The sequence below is a fragment of the Pholis gunnellus genome, assembly GCF_910591455.1.
Source record: "Pholis gunnellus genome assembly, chromosome: 3".
Lineage (NCBI taxonomy): Eukaryota > Metazoa > Chordata > Actinopteri > Perciformes > Pholidae > Pholis > Pholis gunnellus.
In genome coordinates this window covers 24,378,227-24,396,151 of record NC_136529.1, presented here as the reverse complement: position 1 = coordinate 24,396,151, position 17,925 = coordinate 24,378,227, and the positions used below count along the sequence as shown (strand labels likewise).

General features: G+C 44.0%; 1 protein-coding gene across 1 annotated transcript in view; it reads right to left on the bottom strand.

Moving 5' to 3' along the window:
* The window catches only part of cntn4 (contactin 4), a gene marked incomplete at its 3' end in the record, with an annotated part of 143,989 nt that overhangs the window by 38,353 nt on the left and 87,711 nt on the right, over nt 1-17,925 (bottom strand). Inside the window, exons 9-11 of the mRNA XM_079186634.1 lie at nt 9,888-10,027; nt 4,539-4,668; nt 2,354-2,504 (exon numbers count right to left, since the gene is read on the bottom strand). Of these exons, the coding sequence (XP_079042760.1) occupies nt 2,354-2,504; nt 4,539-4,668; nt 9,888-10,027 (421 nt within the window). The remainder of the gene's footprint in view (nt 1-2,353; nt 2,505-4,538; nt 4,669-9,887; nt 10,028-17,925) is intronic.

Here is a 17,925-nt window from a genome sequence, read left to right as displayed (position 1 = left end):
CTTTCTTTTTCATTAGAACCCAGATTTCCTTTGTCAACCAAAGCCGGTAATTTAGTTTGGGTTTGTTTTCCTAAATATGTGTAACCTCTCCATTTATTTTTGGACTGTACCTGTATAGTTATTACAGCAGTTTTTTTAGATAATCATATTTCAATATGTCTTCCGAACAAAGACAGAGTTACATAAATCCTTCTACTAATTGCCATCATCGTGATTCTTTAAGTGCAAAGAACTCGTCTAAATCTGCAGTAAATGCATCTTACAGTTACAGCTTTATCAAAAAAGAATCCCCTCATTTTAATTATTCTAGAGTAATTAAATAATAACACCTAAATGATTCAAATCTCGAATCATTAATTATTTATCACAACAGTTGGTCGTTATGTGATTTATAGTTAGGAATGTGTGAGAGCTTTGAAGGACAAGTATATGCAGTGGTAAAAAGCATCACAAAGCATCTACTTAACATTGGGACGGGCAATTCCATTCTTGATTTATCACTTCAAGAGGGCGTCACAACAAAGACAAATGTGAAATCAATCCTCGCTATGAATTCAAAACAACAGAATCGAAATGGTCCAGGTGGTGAGAGGCTGAAACGTGTGACGGAGGTGCCGCAGGGCGAGTGAAGGGCACCAGCGGCGAAACCACTATGCAAATTCCGCGCCACTTTGTTTGACAAGCAACAACACCGCTTTGTATATATGCAAAGCCTGGCAAGACACTGTGCACACAGCCCTGCTGTCAGAGCAGAGTCATGCTAGAGCGGTGACACCCAATGGATGACCCCTGCCTGCAGTGAGGCCACAGTGCCAGACTTTACGCTTCATTCGGACGGATGCACACACACAAACACTGGCAAAAAGCTATCCCATGTAGCACACAACACACATCTCAGGGGTCAAACGAGGCAGGACGCTCGGATCGCCCTCAGTTCCACTGAAACTTGGTGTCAGAAGTTGAATAATGAGATTTCTGGATCCCCCACTGAGGTGAAAAGTACTTGATTAGCACTTTGAATTTACTCAGCAGCCGGTCTGTTTTGGTCAATGCTAAAGAGCTGGAGATAAAACACTTCAAACCCCATGAACCATTACTCATTTAGTTTCCATGCAGATTTTCTTTTAGCTGTCCCTGACACATCTGAAGAGGGCATCAAAATCTCTCCATGGGCATGCGGCAATAAAATATGCTGCAGTGACTGGAGGCTTTTGGTGAAACATTGATTCTGAATTAAAAATAATTCTTAGCTCACTGACTGTTTGACTCAAATCTTGCTTCTTCTTTCTTTCTGCTATGCTAGGGAAGTAGAGAAGTTAATTCATCCCTATACGGCATTATATTTTAAGTTGAAGTATTTATGGGGCATTTCTTTTTGCTAGGGGACAGTAGAGAGGTGACTCAGCCGTACTCAAACCTGGGATGTTTCTATTACATAAACAACATAATAAACTCCAAGGCACCCAAATATACGGGACAATTTCAATGGAGCAAGAGTACAACATATTTTCACTCCCAACTTAAAATACTAACCCTTCAAACTATGAACCAACTATGTACCAGTTTTGGAGGTGTCAGGGAGGGCGTGTCAGTTCAAAAATAAACTTTTGTGTTCGCAGGAAATGCACAATTTCCACGTGTCACGCTACAACTTTTAATGTACGTTTACTTCGTTTTTAGGCAGTAAAGAAACTATAGTATAATAAGTCAACGTTGACTTGGTTTCACACAGAACATGTACAGCGGCCTCCTGGGTGAAAGTTCAGGTTTGTTTGATTTGTTTTCATACTGGAGTTAATTGAAAGCCTGGTGCGTCTCAAACAGATGCTAAAGTGCGTCAGCATCAGCCGATGGCCACTGACGTACGTGTTGTTTTGAATAACGACGATGAAATAAGAACCAGGAACGCCAGTTTGAGCACTAGAGCCACATGTCTGACAGATATAGTGAAAAGTGCAACTTTTAGGTTGCCTCAGGTCTGTTGCCATTAATGTTAATAGTGATTAAAAATATATCTTATGGTAGTTACATAATATTTCACTCTAGATATAATTTTATAGGGAAGTGTACTTTCCCTTAATGTATGCTATTATGCTTAGTGAAAGGAGGATCGAGGTGGCAGTGTGAATCTCGTGGCCACATCACATGACTTAAACTGAAGGTTGCATATTGAAATGTGAAACAAGATGGTACATCTAGAGTGTTGTTTTGCATAATATGTGCCTGTATTAATACTCATGAACTCAGCCACCGGGGATGCGTGCCCGGCTAAAAGTAATGAGAACATGTGCTAGGAGAAGTCAAGCCACACAGCGGAAAGCAGAGCAAAAAAATGTGCGAATGTTTGCGTTACCTGTTACTTTCTCGGAGCGGCTCGCTGCCCTTCCGCCAGGAGATCACGCCCCAAGGAGACATCTTGGGCTTGCACTCGATGAGCATATCTCCTCCAACCTTCACCAGCGTCTGGCTCCTCAGTTGGTTGTGAGAGAAATCTGGGGCAACGGCTGAGACAAGAGCAGCATATTAAAGCCGGGCGTTTGTAAAAGCATCACATCTCTTTTCCTTCAAATTATCTCTGAGTATCCGATGTATAATTCATCTCTAAAATGAGTTCTTGAATACACTGCATTATTGCCGTGGGTAATTCTAAGACTCGATTACATTCTTCACAATCTGAATAATTAGTAATCAAAAAGCTTAACAGCAATGCCCACAATTGGTGTTGTATAGTTGAACAGACTGATGTAACTTTATTGTTATTCTCAACAGAGACAGAAACGTCTCGCTCTCGTGATCATGCCCAAATAACAACTTTCCCCTGGCTACAAACAACTTTAAAAGATATTAGCCCTTTTCAAAAAGTTACTGTCTTTTTTGTATTCTCCACCTCCAGTTTGGCCACTACCCTCGCGGCTGTGTTGAGCCTAATTCCTATCAGCAACATGATCAGGATGAGACACGCTGGAGGTTGAATAGCGAATGAGAAGCCGCCGCTCGCTCGGAGTGGAGAGTGACAGGCTTGACAGGGCAGATGGGCGAGGCCGGCGGACAGAGCAGCACTGGCATACATCACTGTCAGCCGGACGCATTCGTCTTATAATTAATGCTTTTCAATTAGTGGCCAATGAGAGAGCGGGGCCGTAGGTCATCCGGCGGTATTGAGTAGAGGAGGAAGACGGAGCAAACTTGAGAACAAATGCAGTGGAATGTATGCTTGCGCACGCGTCTCCATGCCAATGTGAGCGTGCACACAGACGGAGCTTCTAGAGATCATTTTGCAAGGACATTTTCAGTGATGACCTTGCTGGTGTTCTTATGAATTACATAAACCATTACTGCCTGAACAGCAATAATAGAAGTGGCTAACAATTTTGCCTACTGAGAAATCTAGACTGAACTTTACATCCCTAAAGGTGCGATTCAAAGTTAGTAGAGTTTGCCCGGGATAACTGCTACTGGCTCTTATCAGTTTATCGCACCATAATTGAGCCCCTTTAAATCACATCCACTGTGAGCTACCGCTACAAAAGTCAAATATTTTATGTCACGTTGTGGTCCATTTTACCTCATCAATGCAGCATTGCTAGCATTGATCAAATTAAAGTACTGTTAGCCAGTTTTCAGCCGATGTTTGACACACATAGGGTTGGGCACCCATTCATGTTTTAACCCGAGCTTCTCATTTATTACTGTCAAACTCTCTCTCCCTGCATACATTAAAAAACATTGCTGATCGCTCGAGTTGAATCACAAAACCTCAAACCGTTGCATGCAAAACAAGCTAGCACGTCAAATTTAGCATCTGAACCAAACATGCTAACTAATTAACATTATTCAGCTGTTTAAAACAAGTTGGGAATGGGAAGTAAGCGTAAGTAAGTTACGTGACTTTCCACAACATAATGCGACGCAGCCTATTCAAAATACTCTTGTCCATAAAGTACCGTTTGGACATTAATATGATCCTGAACAAAACAAACTTTTTTTTTCTCAGCTGAGGAAAATAGGACAATTTTGAAATAATTTTCCAGAACGACACAAGATTTTCCAGGACATTCCACTTTGCTCTCTCATTTTCCATGTGTTTTCAATGACTGGAAAATTGGTCAACTGTTTTCCAGGTTTTCCAGGATGCATTTTACTTTCAACTTTAATGACTTAAATAAGGACTATTCAAGTGTTTTGTACTGGGATGTTGATTTACTTGAATGAAATCATCCGCAGATTTACAGACGTCTCTTTCCCAATGTAAGTCTATGGGAAAAAGTATTTTTGGGCCCAACCAGTGGCATCACAAGATGGACCTTGATGTTGTAATTCCACGGTTTGGCCACTATGTCAAATGTACACTCTTCCTGAGTCTTATGACAGACACACACACACACACACACACACACACACACACACACAAACACACACACACACACACACACACACACACACACACACACACACACACACACACACACACACACACACACACACACACACACACACACACACACACACACAGTACACACACCGAGCCGAAACCTTACCTATAACCCGGAGCTCTGCGTTGGAGTAGACCTCGCCGTGCTTATTCCCAGCCACGCACTGGTACATTCCTGTGTCGGACAGGGTCAGCCGACTGATTGACAACGCTCCGTTGGCCACCTGTATGCGCTCCTGTGGACAGAGAGACACACGCCTTTAATACGCCTTATTCCCGGCACTCATCTACATAAAACCAGCCAGCCAGTGGGGCCAGTGAATTATGGTCTGGAAGTGACAGACGTGGCAATAAATCTAGGTTTTCATCACTAATGGAGGGAAAGGCTTGGGTGGATGGAGGCAGGGTAGCAGAAAATGACCCTAATCAATCTGCATGTTTATGAGAGGGAAATAAAACCGTGCCCTATTTATATCTGCGACTGCACCACAGGGCCTGTTTCCCCTTCAGCAGGAGGAGGGGATAAGAGGGGGAAGGAATATCGTAACATCTGAGGTATAATGCATTCTGAAAATTGCTTTTCTGATAGGTATGCCCCCATACATACTAAGTGCCAGCATACATGGTCAACCTGTGTACCTCCTCTTCATCTGTTTGGACGATCGTTTTTGCCCGCCTGGGGGGGGGGGGGGGGGGGGGGGGGTCCGTCAGTGAGCCATCAAATTAAGATCTATTTAAGGACGGCTGGGCCCAGTGAACTAAAAACTCAGTGCATCTGTTGGACATTTAATCCTCGATATAAGTTTATCTCTCTGAACTTGGGCTTCGCACTCGACTCCCTCACTACAGCATTGGATCCCTGAGCAGTTTTCATGCATCTCTATACGACTGTGTCAGGTCCTGCCTCCGTGTGCCCTTCATCTCCCGTGTCTTCCTCGGGGCTCACCCGTAATGTCATCACACTCCATTTCCATAGGGGTGCCTGAGCGACCTGAACCGGAGTCGCGGGGGATTAAGGTACTGTCACATGAAAAGGGAGACTGTCCTCGACTGAAGGATCACAAACTAATCCTGTGTTTGAGCAGGTTTGCGCCTGTAATTTCCATAACGCTCTGCGACTCTGGATGTGCAGGGGCGAACATCCCTGCTGGCAAGGGAGGCAAATGGTGGCGTATATCAGTCTGTGCACGGAAAGCACTCCCGTTTATGGCTGCTATTAATTAAGCATGACGTTCCTCTCAAATCAGCAGTTTTTCAAGCAGGGACCTGCGGGGACCATCTGTACGCCTTATGCTGAAGGAAAATGATTGGCAATGTCATTTGCCGACAACGCTGGGTTGATTCGTTTGACATAAAGCTGTGAAAACACGTAAAAGAATGGTAGGATGAAAGAGTGCCTTATATGGTTTAGAAGAGTGAGCTTCTTTGGTTTAATTGCCGTCTACAGTTATCTTCCTCAGAATTACTAATAACTGGAGGCCTTTGTGAGAATGATGATAATTGTACAGCTATACAAATTCAAACAAGCTACATTTCATCATCATAACAATATCAATCCACTATTGTGAATGTGTAACATTATCTTTTTTTTTTTCTCTTATACAAATGCACACAAAAGGAGTAAATAAGCAACCTGAAATTGATTTTGATCTACAAAAAGATTATTGGTGCTCACTGAGAAAGAAATCAGCAAATTCTACACACAGATATTTGATGAATCTGCTTCTCGTCATGCTTGTGCAAGAACCTCAAGTCGACATGAACTAAGCTCAACAATGCAAGAACAAAAAGCTCTGAGCTCAGCCTGTTTGCTCCACTTGAGCTCAAATTAACAGGGGAAGCGAGGGAGTGGGTGGGGGGGTGGGAGAGAGGACTGCCAAGTACTCTTTTACTTAAAGGGATAGTTTAGTTCAGGTGTTTAGAAGTGTGGTTCTTATCCATAGTCAGTGTTGTACCTACAGTGGATGGCGGTCGGCACACCCCCAGTTTGGAGAAACAGACAGGAGCACAGCAGTAAAGCAATATTCTGTCCACCGCAGTACATGGCCTTCTTCCAGTGCTGGTACTCCTGTTTGTTTCTAAAAACTGACGCCATCTGCCTTCATCTAATACACTGACAATGAGTAAGTAGCTCATAAAACCCCTATTCATAACACCCAAACTATCCTTTTAAGTAAAGGTATCAAGTGAAAGTCCTGATTTCTTGATTTTATAATCTTCTTCAATATATTACATCCCGAAATCAATCAAATACTTAAAATCTCTGACAAAAAAGAAGCCGGTCTCTGTGGCTGTCACAGGTTCATAATCATTTGGGGGTGTGGCATTGGAGAGAGGCCTGACTGGACGGGCTATCGGTGTTGCAGACTTTTTGGTTAGATTTAGAGACTTTTGAAACTAGAGCTGCTACTTTCAGTAAAAAAGAGTCGACAACTCTGGGCTGGGTTTTTCAGTTCGATCATTTTTTAAATCTTGCGTACTATTGTTGGTTTCTCAAGATTAACAACCCCAGCTTTTAGTACAAACATCTACTTAATACACCAAAAGTAAAAGTACTCATTACACAGAATGGCCCATTTCAGAATAATGGATATTATATTATTGAATTATAGTCGTTGGTATGTTACTTTAAAGCACATTGCATATTCTTTTTATTCTTAATACTTTGAACCTTTCACTTCCTCTAGAATATATTCTTGCACATTCCTGTCTTGCTTTTTCTTTTTGAAACACTTACATTGTAGATATTTTTTCATTTTAAATGAGCAGTTTTGATAGTAATAATTGTTTTTGTCCCTTGTCTATGCACCAATACACCAAAGCAAATTCTTACTTTGGAATGAACCAAATTCTGATTCTGATGCATTGATATGTACAATAACATAATTTAGCGGCTGGTAAAGGTGGGGCTTATTATTTTAAATGATATATACTGCTTAGGAATTTCACCAAGGGATCAATAGAGTATTATCTTTCTCTATAATTATACATCATTTATTTGTTGATTTTTGTATTATTAACCTGAATCTGCTAAATAACTAGTAACTAAAGTTATGAACTAAATGTAGTGCAGCAAGTACAATATAGTACAAAGTAGCAGAAAATGGAAATACTGAAGTAAAGTACAAGTACCTCAAAATGACAGAAGTTTAAGTTTAACATTACAGTCCTAACAGGAATTACCACACCATGTGTATGGTGGTCGCACACTGATTCAAGTGGATTAATCCTGTTTCACGGTGGAGTTTCCCCTTTAATTGCACAGCCACTTAATCCTGCAACCATTGTCAATAACGCAGCGGAGAGTGAGGTCCTTGAGATGAAAACAGCCACAAGAAAAAGAAGCATTCCAATAAACCATTGCTATTTCCACACAGGGCAGTAATACAAAGCATCAACAACAACAGGAGTCTCATAATCCATCAGGGCAGAGGGCAGCATGTCAACTCGCTGTCCAACAAAGAGACCAGTGATCGCAGAACCAGTCTGAGAGGTGCTATTATTAGAGGGAAACACTAGAAATAGTTGGGGCTCTTTAATATTTTACATGACTGACATTGAATAATTGAATGCACATATACTCCGCTATATATATCATGACTCCCTAGAAATCTACTGTACTGTATAGTCAATTTCCCTAGCAATAGATTTGGCCCGTAACTCGAGACATTCCCCTTCCAGTATTTATTTGCGATACCTGAGCTTGCGTGTACCGACTACCGACCAATAACAGTGTGTTTAAAACAAAAGTACATCTATTGTTATTGTTTTTTAACCACAGTATACTAGTAATCCTTTATGAATGTGATAAGATTGCCATCTTTGTTGTGATATGATCTAGTTAGTCAGTGAGTCATACCTATAAAAAAATAACTTAAATTAACAAATCTGGGAATAAATAATACAACTCTCAACAGACATGAGAAAGGTGAAAGAAACTCTGATTTCTTTATTTCTGTTGCTCAAACTTCTAAAGCTGTCAGCGTAAATAAGTTCCAGTGAACCTTACAATCAGAAAGGTCTCAATTGATTCGGCGTAATAAATAACAACAAATGGTGCATCCTCTCCCCACTGCTCCTTTACATCATTGACCTTTCCCTCTTCCACTCATTAAGCCACTGTGGTTAATGGTGGCATTTCAAACAATGTAACACCTTGGCTGATTAATCCATTCACCCATGCGTTCTGAATATATCCATATATTATATTTATGTTAAGGGAGGAAACAGAAATCAACAGTCATTGTAACCTTTAATCACACATCCATTGTGAGCCTGGGCGAGGTGTAGTTTGTAGTTTCCTTTTATTTTTGAGGATGTCTTTTAAAAGCAGTCGCACTTTCGTTTGATGCGTTCGGTTCACAATGAAACGAGAAAGGAGTAGAAGTAAGGTCACATTCACAGAAGGAAATGCGATGCTACAGTATGCGTTAGAAATGCGCCCAATATCTTAAAGAAACGACCAAATACGACAATCTGAAAAGTTGAGTTTTTTTCACTCAGGTGGACTGTCAAACACAAAAGTGTTACCTAATAAAAGGTTTTGATAAAATGTAAGCCATTGGCTGAACAGATTGTTGATTATTCTCCCCTGATAGCAACTGTGCTGTTGTTTTTTTGAGTGTTGCCTCTAGTAACAGCAACGACAGACTGGGTTCACTCCAACGACGTGTATTACATTCAACTGATCGATATCCTCTGGTTTGTTTTGTCGCCTTTTTTCTGTTTGCATAATGAAGCTAATTAACATAATGCCTGTTTATTTATCAGGTGCAAGCTGCGCCTCAGTGTCCAATCAATCTTCCCCAAACAACCTGGCTAAATGATCCGATATAATAATAATCCAATATGATGAAAGAATACAGAATTGTATATTTTTTTTTGTTGCAAATGCCAACAAGATAAAGTTCGATGCACAAGTAGGCTGGCTGTAGCCAATAATAGGCCCATCTCTCATCATTAAATACATAATGGGAATTCAGTGATGGCAGGGAGCGGGAATGAAAGGAGGATATACAGTGTTTATATAGAAGACCTTACTTTTTCCACATTCGGTGTTGCAGGATTAATAACAGCACTTGGCAAAGAGAGATTTAACAGACGATTAGAGTAGCTCTTACATCACTGTGCTTTCCAGAGGAGCATGAAATACTCTCAGCACAGCAGACACAGTCCAATCGCTTTGAACCGAATGCCGTTTTGCAGGAGTGAATCGCATAGCGTATTGCTGCACAGGAGGCGCCGTGTTGTAATGAGGAGGACAATAATACATGCTAATTAGTCAGCAAAGCTTGAACAAACATCACAATAGAGCGTTGAAAGTACAGTACATGGCCGCTCGCACTCTTCATTCAGAGTGCGAGCCAGTGAGCGTCCGTGCCAAAAGCTGCTGTCGGAAGTCTGACCTTGGGAGAGGAACTTTATCCTCAATTCTAAAAACGGCGGCAGATCTCACCTCTGCAGGCTCCAGGTTCTCTCCATTTTTCATCCACCGGTAAGAAGGCTTTGGCTTCCCCGTGGCTTTACACTCCCACACCAACGAGTCATCAATGAGCTTCTGGGCATCTTGGGGTTTCTCAATAAGATGTGGAGGAGCTGGAGGGAACACGGAAAATAGAGTGAAGCGAACGTGTCGACTCAGATATAGATGTAACAATGTCTATATGCTTATCAAAGTCGCCTTCAATTAATTACCGTTGGTGATCAGAGCAATGAGGCTTTTTATCCAGTCGAGAGAACTTCGTGTGCTTTTTTTTTCTGTCTGTCAGGCTGCATATTTATACATTATTTTTGGGGCCTGTCTCAATCCCCAGTTTTGTACATCCTCGATCCCTTTCCTACTTTCCTCCGCTCATATCTCACGCGGCTAGGACTAAGATGCGAGGACAGAGGAGTCCAGGCAGCAGGCATTTCACGTGACACATCCTCGCATTTTAAAGTGAAGCCAATAAATATGAAGTGTGGCACAGCTGCATCATCTGTTGCTTGTTTTGTCATACCGCTGTATATAACAATGTTCATGGTAACTTATATATTTACTATTATATAAAATCACAAAATAGCATAACGGGACAAGAATTTACATATGTCATATATTTTGTATTTAACACACACACACACACTATTTTCATGACTTACATTCATTTTCTGGAGACTTACCCTAACCATGACTGCTACCAGCCTAATCCTAACCCTTAACCTCTTCATACCTTTGTCTCCCATATTGTCCCAAAAAAGACAGCGAATCCCCACAATGTGAGTGTGCAGTCAGATTAATGTCCCCACAAGACCTCTAAAACGAGCCCACACACACTCGCACACATATGGTTGAATGTGGGACTTTTAAGCCCCTCATTTATTGCTGCTAATTTAAGGTGTGGAGTTAACAAAAATGATGAAAACCAGACAGATATACACAAGGGTGGCTTCTGGTGCCATAAAAACGCTCCATTCGATCCAATCTGACTAACTGATGGTATAATTATACAGGAGGAGAATTGATTCCTTGCTGTGCCACGCGAGTAACTCAGGGCTAGCTAATGATTGAGCCCCCCCCCCAAAAAAGCGGTACATAAAACTGGATCAGTAAAGCTCCCTCTGCGTAACGCTCCGTACATTCTGGATGATGTGTAGGTCAAGCTACCATCACCCTATATCACACAAGGCCAGTGGCGGGACAAGAGTAATGGCCGACCGCACTTTTTCCATTCTGCAGATCTCCACCTTAATGCCACTCTCAAGGACTAACCTTTGTGGCTTTTCAGTAACGGTACAAATGCCTGCTCTAATTGACTTAGGCTATACAGTATTTTGCCTTCGAGTGAGGCAGGATAACACAGTGACAAATTCAATCACTGCAAATGCATCCCCACATTATATTTGTGTGTGTGTGTGTTACAACTTTTGTGCATATGTGTGTTCAGAAACAAAGAGCGACAGCAGATTCAAAAGAAGAGGACGTGGAGACCAGAGGGGGGTATTTGCGCGGCCTTGTGTATTTATGTCAAAGGCCTGCACGGATTCAACATCAAAGTCCGTCCAGTGTCAGAGACACATTTGTATTTGTGGATCATGTGACGTACTACAGGCCTTGTGAGATCCCCCCTTTGGCGGCGGCACAAGGTTGGCTGGGGTCGTTAACACTTAACTTGTGTGGACGCTGTGCCGTTGTCGTCTGCGCCAAGAGTGAAAAAAGGGTGACGTGTCCTTTGACAGAAAGCCGAGGCTTCTGTTGTTGTTTTATCCTGCTACAGAGGAAAGACATGGGCCTCATGCAGGAACAGATTCCCTCTTATGGATTAGGATTTGTTCTCATTTTGTTACGAGCCATTGATTTCTGGGTTTCACCAATTCTATGTCTATAGTTTCAAGTTTCAAGCTTCTGAATGGCTTACATACTGCTCTCTGATGCTCTTTGATTTTCCAGTAACACCAGTAGCACCAGTACGCTTTGCACATGGCACACCTGCCCTTATATAGTCTTTAGGTTATCTATGATAATAATAAACAATCTGTCACCCGCCTCCAATTTATGATAAAAGTGAATGGTTTTGAACATTTACTGCATCTGGAGTCTCTTATTTTTTTTCTCAACAGAAAATTAAGGGAAAATATGAGAGAAAATTAAAAAATGTTGCTGCATGAGGCCCATTTACTCTCAAACAATGTAACATATATGTGACCCTGATCTTTATTGCAGTTGCTTTACCTTGCAAAAATGTTACAAAACACTAATTCATTCACATTCATAATGTTTAGAAATCTATTACAGCTTTGATGTATGAGTGTTTAGAAAAGAGCCCACGGGGAAGAAAGATGGCAGGAAGTTACTCCAAAGGACTCCAGCATCCTCATCATTAAGCATCACATCCGTTCATGCTACCGCAATCCTCCATCAGAGCCTGGCTGAGCCGCCCCACCCACTGCACCTTCCAGGACTGCATTGTGGTCGTAGTGTTTTTTTCTTCTTCTTCTCCTCGCTGACAGGGTCCCTCACTCCATCCCTCAGCCCGCTGCCAACGTATCGACTCTCAGTCACCGCTTACCAAATGAGAGCCGGCAGCCCATCTCTGCCTGCACCGGGGGCCAAAGCGAGCGCACAGACAATCAGAACAAACGTCAAGTGGCTGAAGAAGGAGGGGAAGATGGGAATTTGCCTTATCGGTGAAATCACTGTGCGATAATGCAGCGGTGAAGTCTGCAGAAACACAGATGTGAGTACAGCGATGGGGGGAACTGACCTGTCACAGCTTCACATTTACTTCCCCGCTCCGAGTCATATGGACATCAACAAGGGAGCAAAAGCACATTTCTTTTATTTTGCTTCCCCTCGAGCGTTTCTGTCAGAGATGGAAATTTAACAAGAGTCCTCGTCTTTGGCTTGAGTGGTAGTTGAACACTGCTTCCAAAACAGAATCATGAAGAAACACGGTGGCCAATTGCACCCAAACTGAAGAGAACTTCTGTTGCATGAAGATACAATGAATCTAATTTCACCACGAGTTTGAATGTGAATGTGATTGAAGCTCCTCAAGCTTCAATGCAGTTATTAAATTCCTGTCTTGGTTTCAGTCGAGACAAGAAGGAAACACTGTAAATTGGAAATGCAGCTCCTTCATATCCAAAAGACACTCAGACCCCATTCCTACTGCATTGGTGTGACTCACGGCTACATTATAAAGTGTGAGAAGGCTTTAAAGTGACCACGGTGCCACCCTAAAGTAACACCTTCATCTCCTCCATTTCGAACACAAAGCCCGGCTCACTGCAGCGTGCTTGGATGCACAAGAGATACCCTTATCGATTCCCCCATTGGCTTACACTGCTGACGAATGTCTCAAAGGCTTAATTCAAAGGGAGTTCAAAATAAGATTACTGATTTTTATCACCTGGCAGCAAACAGCAGGAGGGAGGGAGGGAGAGAGAGAGATAGAGAGAGAGAGAGAGAGATAGAGAGAGAGAGAGAGAGAGAGAGAGAGAGAGAGAGAGAGAGAGAGAGAGAGAGAGACTGACAAAACACATCAAAAATGAGAGAGGAGCCACAGCTCAGAGGGACAAATCAAGCCTTGGTGGATCACAGCGTGCTCCCGGGCTGTTGGGAGTGAGTGAGGCGAAGGGCTTCCAGGACTGCTGTAAATCATGGCAAATTGTTTAATGCCTCAAATGAGTTATGTTTGACGGCTGACACAGCACGACCTGAAGGGGAGAGAATCAGAGGGAGGCAAGCGGAGGGCAATCGAGGAGGGAGGAAAATCCACAGATTGTTCAGAGAGCGAGCTAACAGCTCGGACAGATCAGTCCCGGTCTTATTGTTCTGAACATATACATGCTGCCATTGTTTCTCCCATTCATTCATGTCATTCACAATTATGGACAGTTACCAAGAGAGGTAACCGGGCGGTTACAGGATATGGCTGTTGTGACGACCCCGCCTCTAACCTCGTGGCTGATTGCCTGATGCAGAGCACCTGGTTCTGGAGCATAAAAGCCCTGCTCCAGTGTTGCTCTGCCCCTGGTCGTGCTCTGACATACTTGGAGTGATCTCTGCCAGTGGCTGCCGATTATACTTTGGTTTGGTCTTCTTTGGTTTTGCTGACAACACCCCACACTTCATCCCACACACATCCATGCTCACACTACTGATATACTGACCGACACACTTCACAAAGGTAATTACTTTCTATTTTGTTAACAATAAATACGTTAATTTACCACCACCACCTGTGTCTTGTCCATATTTGTCATGGCCTAAGAGCCGGGTTGTGACAAATTGGGGGCTCGTCCGTCTTTTTTCCCGTCTTGTGCTGGGGCTTAGCGTTTAGGTCAGCTGGGCGGTGGAGTGGAGCTGCTCGTGGAGGGATCGATTTGAGGGATCGGACAGCGGTTTGGGGATAGACCTACGGGGTGAGTTGCGTGTTTTCCGCATGGGATTTGTTTTGTAGTCTGTTTTGCCCGGACTTCGTGAAGAGAGGAGGTTCGTGGTTGTGTTTGTGCTGCAGCGGGCCAGATGACTCCTGCGGGTTGCTCTGTGCGTTTTCTGTCAAGGTGGTGCGGAGTTTTCCCTTGTAGGCTGTAGCGACGTTCCCCTTTGGGTTCGTTGAGCTGGTTTGGGGTAGTGCTGTGGCGAACGTGGTTGAAGCTTGCTTGGGAGCATGGCCGTGGTTTCAGGAGAGTTGCTAGCTTGCTAGTCGCTCTGCTAAACCAGCGGTCTTCAGTGCATAAATACCCACCACAAGTAGCTGCATGAAGACTAGGGAGGAGCTTAGTTACCTGGGTTGATCTTTAGATAGCTGGGGGACTCCAAACCGAGGTGAGGATTGCTCCTCATTGCGTACAAGGGCAAGCGCTGTGGCATCTATCTGGTTCGGCTGTGTGCAGAAACGTAGTTTTGCTCGTTGTGTCGTCGTTGTTCTGAATAGTGGAAATGTCTGTGGTGGAGGCGTTCATTGCCGCTCCATCTCAGGAGTCCCTGGATACATGCACGAAAGAGCAGTTGCTCTTGATTGCAGAGCATTATTCGGTGGTGGTTGTAGGAGATAAGCGTGTGAAGGAGAACATTAGATATGCTATATCGTCTAAGTTGATGGAGATAGGTATTATGTCTGGGGGTAAACAAGAGCCGTCTCCGATTCCTACTGCTGTATCATTTCAGACTCTTGGGCTATCGTTTGAGCAACAGAAGGAGATTCTGATGTTGCAGATGGAACATGACAAGATTAAACGTGACTCTGAGCTGGAACATGACAAAGTGAGACATGAATTAGAAGTAAAAAAACAGATAGAAATGGAGAAGATCCGCCAGGAATCAGAGACGGCGAAGATAGAGCTGGAGAAATATCGTTTGTCTCTGGTCAGAGATGGCTTGTTGTCCGGTGAGGGTCTGGGCGAGCGGGTGTCCAGGTCTGCTGGGGACCGCTTTGACGTTAGTAATTTGCGCTGGTTACCGCCGTTTAATGAGAGGGATCCGGACACCTTTTTTTTGTTGTTTGAACGGGTAGCTCAGGCTAGGAACTGGCACGATGCGGACTGTGCGCTTATGCTTCAGTGTGTCCTCTCAGGGAAAGCGCAGGAAGCTTATTCTTCTTTGAGTCGGGAGGATTGCTCTAGCTATGGTAAGATAAAGTCTGCGGTGCTTAAGATGTATGAGCTGGTGCCGGAGGCATATCGCCAGCGTTTTAGATCCTTGGAGAGGAGAAGTGGTCAAACGTATGTGGAGTTGGCAAGAGACCTGTCGATTCACTTCAAGCGATGGTTAACTGCCCTTGACATAGATACTTTTGAGGAGCTGTGTGAACTGATGATTTTGGAGCAGTTTAGAGATGTTCTTCCGGATCGTATTTCAACATATATCGTTGAACGAAAAAGCACGACTGCTGCTGATGCTGCAGTGGCAGCGGATGAGTACGTGTTGCTTCATAAGAGCAGTTTCAGAGGGGGCTCTGCGGCTCGCGAGGTTGTTGGTGTGCGGGGAAGTGGTTCTGACGCGGGTGCGCAGGAGATGCGTTCAAGGAAGGTGGGGGTTGTTAGATCTGATTTTAGAGCTGGTGTCAGGTTTGACAATAGTAATAACTGTAACTATTGTCGGGAGGAGGGTCATTGGAAGGCGGATTGTCCTGCTTTACAGGCTAAACTGAGGGAGGTGAGAATGAATGTTAGACCTGCTGCTTTTGCTGCTACGGTTAAAGGCGGCTGGGTTGCTGATGGGCTTACGTCTCACTCTGAGGGGCGTACATCTCACTCTTGTGACCTGGGGGTTTTGGCAGCTTACGCTCCTTTCATTCGAGGTGGATTCGTGTCGCTTTTGGGAAGTGAGGTGAAGGTCCCGATAAAAATCTTGAGGGATACAGGTGCCTATGACTCGTATATTGTCGACTCTGTTTTGCCTTTGTCTGAGGAGACTGACACTGGGGACTGTGTTCTCAGTCGTGGGATGGGGTTGAAGATTCTCCCTGTTCCTTTGCATAAGCTGGTGCTTGACTGTGAGCTGGTTAAGGGTGAGATAGCGGTTGGTGTGCGTCCGGCGTTGCCTATTGAAGGCATACATTTTATTTTGGGCAATGGCTTGGCTGGTAGCAGGGTTTGGACGGACACTCCTCCCGCACCGGTGGTCACGTGTTGTCCAATTGATTCTGCATCTGATGAGAGCGCCAGAGTGTTGCCCGAGGTCTTTTCATCCTGTGTGTTTACACGAGCTATGGGCAGAGCGGACCTTGACAGGTCATCTGACGAGAAGGTTGTGGTAGTTTTGGACGTCCCGTCTCTGTCTGAGCTTCCTGTGTCGCTGTCACACAGCGAGGTAGTAGAGGAGCAACGTGGGGATTCTTCTTTGAAAGACTTATTTGAGCGAGTTTTGCCTGTTTCTGACATAAATAGTGCAGCGACTGGCTACTTCTTGCAAAACGAGGTGTTGTTCAGAAAATGGGTTCCCATGGGTGAGGATTGCGTGAAAAATGATGTTTTCCAGATAGTGGTGCCGACTAAGTTTCGTCCTCTTGTCTTGGGAGTGGCGCATGACAAGGGTGGACACTTTGGGGTCCAGAAAACGTACCTTAATATTCTGAAACATTTCTTTTGGCCGTGTGTCAAAAGGGATGTGGCCGCGTATGTTAAAACATGTCATGTATGCCAGCTAACGGGAAAACCAAATCAGAAGATCAAGCCTGCGCCACTGCAGCCTATCCCAGCTCTGAGTGAACCATTTACGCACCTCATTGTGGACTGTGTGGGTCCGTTGCCGTGTTCCAAGTCTGGTTGTAAATATTTGCTCACGGTGATGTGTCAAACCACCAGGTACCCGGCTGCTTATCCTTTGAGGTCAATCACAACTAAGCTTGTGGTTAAGGCGTTATCACAATTTATTTCTATATTTGGCATTCCAAGGGTGGTCCAGAGTGACCAAGGGTCTAACTTCTCCTCGCATATGTTTAGGCAGGTGTTGAAGTTGTTGCGCATTGAACAGAGCCAATCGTCTGCTTATCATGCGCAGAGCCAAGGAGCCTTGGAAAGGTTCCACCAGACCCTTAAGTCTCTTCTACGTGGGTTTTGTACCGAGCTGGATAGAGACTGGGAAGAGGGGCTTCCATGGTTGATGTTGGCTGCGAGGGAGGCTGTACAGGAAAGTACAGGTTTTAGCCCAAATGAGTTGGTCTTTGGCCATGCTGTGCGTGGTCCCTTGGCAGTACTGAAGGATGACTGTGTGGATACTAAGTTGCCAGGGAAACTAGTGGACTACGTGAATGGTTTTAGACATCGTTTGGTTGTGGCTGGAAGTATGGCACAGGACAAGTTGTCTGTGTCGCAAGTTAGGATGAAGAAGTTGTATGACCGACGTACAGAGCGACATGAGTTCAGTCCGGGAGACCAGGTTCTGGCACTTATGCCTATCGTTGGTTCCCCATTTCAGGCTAGGTACACAGGTCCATACACAGTCACTGAGAGAGCTTCTGAGTTGAATTATGTCGTTGCAACGCCAGAACGTAGGAAGGTCAAGCGTC